General features: G+C 38.7%; 1 protein-coding gene across 1 annotated transcript; it reads right to left on the bottom strand.

Annotated features, from left to right (window-relative positions):
- Positions 1-2,229: 2,229 nt before the first annotated feature.
- Positions 2,230-3,850, bottom strand: LOC111594504 (general odorant-binding protein 83a-like). Its single transcript, XM_023307817.2, has 4 exons — positions 3,504-3,850; positions 2,784-2,859; positions 2,405-2,661; positions 2,230-2,342 (listed from the first exon to the last, which is right to left on the bottom strand). The coding sequence occupies exons 1-4, from the start codon at positions 3,600-3,602 to the stop codon at positions 2,325-2,327; spliced, it is 450 nt and encodes a 149-aa protein (XP_023163585.1). The 5' UTR covers positions 3,603-3,850; the 3' UTR covers positions 2,230-2,324.
- Between the last annotated feature and the right edge of the window lie 894 nt (positions 3,851-4,744).

The following is a 4,744-nucleotide window of genomic DNA, read 5'->3' as shown; positions in this document are numbered from 1 at the left end:
TTGGCTTCTTACCCATTTCTAGCTGCCTGTTTTATATCGATTTTGGAAAAGTTTTTAGCCAAGTTTTGCGCATTAAGTCATTTGGCATACAATTTCTATAATTTAGTGCTTAATCAACGTCCATATTTATCTAACTTGCTTGTCATCGGCTGCTCTATGCACCACTTGAAATATATATATTTTTGCAATTTGCATGCAATTGCATCTACAACTGCAGCTGTTCACCTGCCACTCCCAGTTGCGTGTCCACAATTGCTAGTTGTACGAATGCAAAACACACACATACATTTATATATAATAAAGTCTTGGCCCCCATAAGAAATTGACATTTTTTTGTGGGTCAAGGTATGCCAAGTGCTATGTAAATATTTTTTAAAATTGTTTAATTGACTTTTCTGGCATTCACAAATGACTCTATTTGGAGCCTCGAAAGCAACGCTTGTAAGGGTTTCGATTCGGTTAGGAATTAACATTTTCTCATATTTATTAGTTAAATACTTAGATTTAAGCTCTTCAGCTCACAAAGCTGCAACTGAATCTGACAATTGAAATGGGAATTATACAAAAGCTGAAGAAGTTAAATTCTTTGTTTTTTTGCATTCATTTCAATAATTTTTTCACGTCAACAACTGTGCTTTGGTTTTTCCGGCAACGATATATTGGCAAAAAGGAAAATTACAATATTTTATTACCTTTAGCCGTAACTAGTTGTTTGGCATTCAAATTTGAATTCCTAGTTTGGTTGCAATGACAACTGCAATTGCATTCAAATTGCCAGGTATGCGAAATGAGCAAATGAATGAATAGAAATACAACAAGCGCTACAGATCCCAATACAATGACAAAATGCCAAATGAAAGACCAGAAGCACATAAATTGAACGGTGATTGTCACAGGTAGCAACGCCCTGTTACCGATATGGCCATCGCTCATTTGTATGTACGCTGGTCACTCAATTTATTGCGTACTCTGAAGGTAATTCAGTTAGCTGAACAGCACTAATGAAATACTAACGTGTTTGACTACAGCTAACTTTAAATATTATATAAAGCGCAACATATATTTGCACGAGATAAGGACGATATCTAGGGCCAACTGCATAGCAAAGATTTTCTGAATGGAAAAGAAATTTTGATAGGAAAAGCTTTTCTGAATGGAATTGAAATTTTGATTAACCTTCATATGATTTCTGCTTAACTTTAAATCAATAAAATAAAGAAATAATTTAAAAACAATGTTGAAAAATATCTTTAGCTAATGCATATGGGATAAATGTTGAAAATACAGAAAGAAAGTATTTAAATTAATTTTATATAATTTCTACTTTACTGTAATTTTATAAACATTAAAAGCAGCAAAAAATATGAAAAAAAATGTTGAAAAATGTCTTGACTAAAATTTACGAGTAAAATGGTCAAAATATAGAAAGAAAAATGTCTTAATTAATTTTAATTGATTTTTACTTAACTATAATTTAACTACCAATAAAAGCAGCCAGAAAATAATTTGCAAAAATGTTAAAAAAATAGATTTGACTTAAAGTAGCGAGAAAAATGTTTGAAACACTGAAACCAACCTATCAAAGTTATAAGTGAGATATACGAAGGTAAATAATTTTTAGTGAGTTACGAAACTCAGTTCAACTCGATTTCTTCTAGTCTTTCTTTAAAGTTGTATAAATTATGTCAATGACATATTCAATGCGATATTTTCAAAAGCAAATGCAATAAAAATGCTATTGAGATGAATAAAATGTAGAGAGAGCAAGAAATAGAGAGAGAGAGGGAGAGAGAGAAAGAGATAGAGGGCGGGAGCAAGCTCACGCAGCTATAATTATTTATGCAAGCAGTAAATGGAGTCAGCAGCCGCATATTAATTGTATGACGCTGTCATTAATGCTTGTCGTTGCATGAAATTATAGATGCGCTCTTTAGATAGCGCTAATTAAATAATTAAATATGCTTTAGGCCATGGCCAGTCAGCGGATTTATGAGCGCCATCCATCAGCTGCGACAATTATTGCTGTAAATATATCACAATATTCGCATAAAATTCAATTCGCAGTGCCACGCCCCAAGGCCCCAACTTGCAGCAGCAACAGCTGCTGCGAAAACTTTATGCGTAATTGTATATTCATTTTTATTTATTTATTTATTTTTTTTAATTTTTTTTGTTATTTTTGGAATGCTCGTCAAAATGCTATTTGTATAAAATGGAAATGAAATATATATGTGTATATAGAAAAATATAGGGAATAAAATGTAAACATAAATCAAAGGGCTTTGTTGGATCTAGAGTGGTGTTGGCCCAGCGTCCGTCAATGCTTAGATGAGAAAATAATGCTGCAAAAATGTAATTTATTAGCTTTTGTAGCTCGTCGCTAATCAGGTGCAATGGCACTTGCCTTGGGATCCGCCTGCTTCCAGCAGCGATGCAGCCAAAAGGCGCGCTCGCACTTCGTGTCGCCCTTGGGATAGAGACAACGCTTGCCCATGTTAACCGCAATGTCGTGCATCGAGTCGGGCAAGCGGTCGAGCAGCTTCTCCAGATGCACCTCGCCATCCTCGTGCAGCACATCGGTCTCATCAAACACACAGTACATGTAGCACTTGAGCTTCTCGTCCTCGTGCACCTCCCCGTCGCTGAACTCCTTAATTGCCGCTGCAAGCACAGGTTGCGAGAGTACAGTGACAGATGACAACAGCTTGTTTGCATTTATCCGGCATCCAGCTCAACTCTGCTGCACCAACTTATGCTGCTTATTTACCAACACCTGTACTCACCTTCTGTCACTCCTGTCTTGCCCACACAGCTGTCATGCACGGGCTGCAACTCCTTCAGCATCTCCGGCGGCGGGTACTTTCATACATAATAGGATAATAATAGAATAATATAAATATCAAACAAAAGACGCTTTTCCACAAATGTACATTATGCAGATAAGCTGAAATACTGAAAGTTTCTGCTAAAGGACATTTCATTTTTGATACAAATATTTTTTTTAATAAATTATTTCTTAGATTTCTCGAGTTTAGTGGTTGGGAATTTATTTGTTATGAATAGAGCAGGATCACAAATATCACAAATTAATTTTTGTCGTCTTAATACAAATAGTTTTTATGAAATTTAAATTTTTCTTCGAATGAAAAAGAAAGAATTATTATTGAAGTATTATTTCGATCTGTATAAAAGCCTAAACCTAATATATATAAGTCTGTAAATATATTTTCCGCTATGTAGATATTTTAATATATTATTTCGTTGCTCAATAGAGAAACGTTAATCAACAGTTATATAATGAATCTAAAAAGTCGAGCACCAAAGTAGGTAGAGTCAAGCGTCTCTATAACAACCTTTTATGGTATTAAAACGAGAAAAAGGTAAATGCACTCATTTGCTGTAGCTTAGAGTCCACCCTACGTGAAGTCCTAACTGCTCTTCATTATCTCAACTTGTGATTTGGTTTATCTTGTCGTTGCCGACAGCGATCTGCTGTTGCTTACCGTTTCATCGCGTCGCAGCTCGGCTGCCCAGCTGCCACGCCCCATCACAGAGCAAAGCAGTAAAATGTAGAAAATGTTAATGGTGGCACGCAGGGACATGATGCCGCTGTACAGCTGCTGCTGCTGCTGCTGGTCAAGTTGCAACGTGACAACGCCGTTCAAGTCCAAAGTAGCGCTAAGCTGCGGAAGCACGTGAGACGCAGGATATCTGGGATCAAGGATTTAGTGGCACACACAGCACGGTCAGCCACTGCGGTACGTGCAGTCAAGGGTATTAGCCGACGAAATTGAATGACTTTAGCAGCCAAATGGGAGAGCAACTGCAACTGCAACTGCAAGTGCAACTGATACTGACACAGAAGCCAACGGCAAGGGGATGCTTTATAGCCAAAGCCAGTGTGTGGGGCCAGCCGCTTGATCTGTGTAATTAGCTGTCATTAATTACCATGCTTGGTCCCATAATTAAGCCAGCCGAAACGTGGCCAGCAATTTGTCAATCAAAGAGCACTCGGCGCGAGGCGCGAAAATACATGGCTCAAGCCAATGTTTGCCAAGATGGCGACCACTGGAAATGGGTGCGCGTCATGAGACGCCGGCAACAAGTTAATACCAATAACAATAGCAGCAACAACAACGGCACGCATAGGGCTATTAAATGTAATGCGAATGCCAGGTAGCTGGGTCCCGTAACCGCAACCCATCATTTGTTGCCACACGAAACGCGTTAATTACGGGGCGGGTGGCCATTGCAATTTTATTTTCCTTTTTTTTTTTGTTTTCTCTTTTTTTTCGCTCTCACATTCATTAATTATTATGCAAGCTAAGCGCTGGGCAAAAGTTTTGGCTGGCTCACTCGCTCTCAGTCAGTTCCTCCCACTCTCTCGCTCGCTGCTTCTCTCTCTTTGACATGCAAACGCAACGTGTCAAATTAATTTTTAATAGCCAACCCCATCCACCGCCGTCGACTCTCTCTCGCCAAATAATAGATTTAAACGAGGCGCACAGCAACTTTTTAGGTGGGCGTCCGTCCATGCATTGTAATTAAAGTTTTTGACTTCAGCTGTAGGGGTCAGTGGAGCTGCGTACTGGCCTTAAAATAATACGCACAAAGGCGCTGCCAAGCAGCAGCAACAGCAGCGGCTAGGCGTGTGTGGGTGTTGTCCTTGTCATCGTCATGTTTGCCATAATTGCGCAATGTGTTGAAGGCATTTAATGTGGCAGCAGCAAGAGGGCCAGCTGTG

The sequence above is a fragment of the Drosophila hydei genome, unplaced genomic scaffold (assembly GCF_003285905.1).
Source record: "Drosophila hydei strain 15085-1641.00,03,60 unplaced genomic scaffold, DhydRS2 tig00008119-arrow-pilon, whole genome shotgun sequence".
Classification (NCBI taxonomy): Eukaryota; Metazoa; Arthropoda; class Insecta; order Diptera; family Drosophilidae; genus Drosophila; species Drosophila hydei.
The sequence above is the reverse complement of the archived record's forward strand: the minus strand, read 5'-3'. Positions and strand labels throughout refer to the sequence as shown.

What these genes read in the sequence shown, in the direction of transcription:
- LOC111594504 (XM_023307817.2), bottom strand. Translation starts at nt 3,602, where the DNA reads ATGTCCCTGCGTGCCACCATTAACATTTTCTACATTTTACTGCTTTGC. An exon ending in AGCTGCGACGCGATGAAACG is followed by an intron (nt 2,860 to 3,503) that starts GTAAGCAACAGC and finishes TATGTATGAAAG; the next exon opens with TACCCGCCGCCGGAGATGCT. An exon ending in CAAGACAGGAGTGACAGAAG is followed by an intron (nt 2,662 to 2,783) that starts GTGAGTACAGGT and finishes CTGTGCTTGCAG; the next exon opens with CGGCAATTAAGGAGTTCAGC.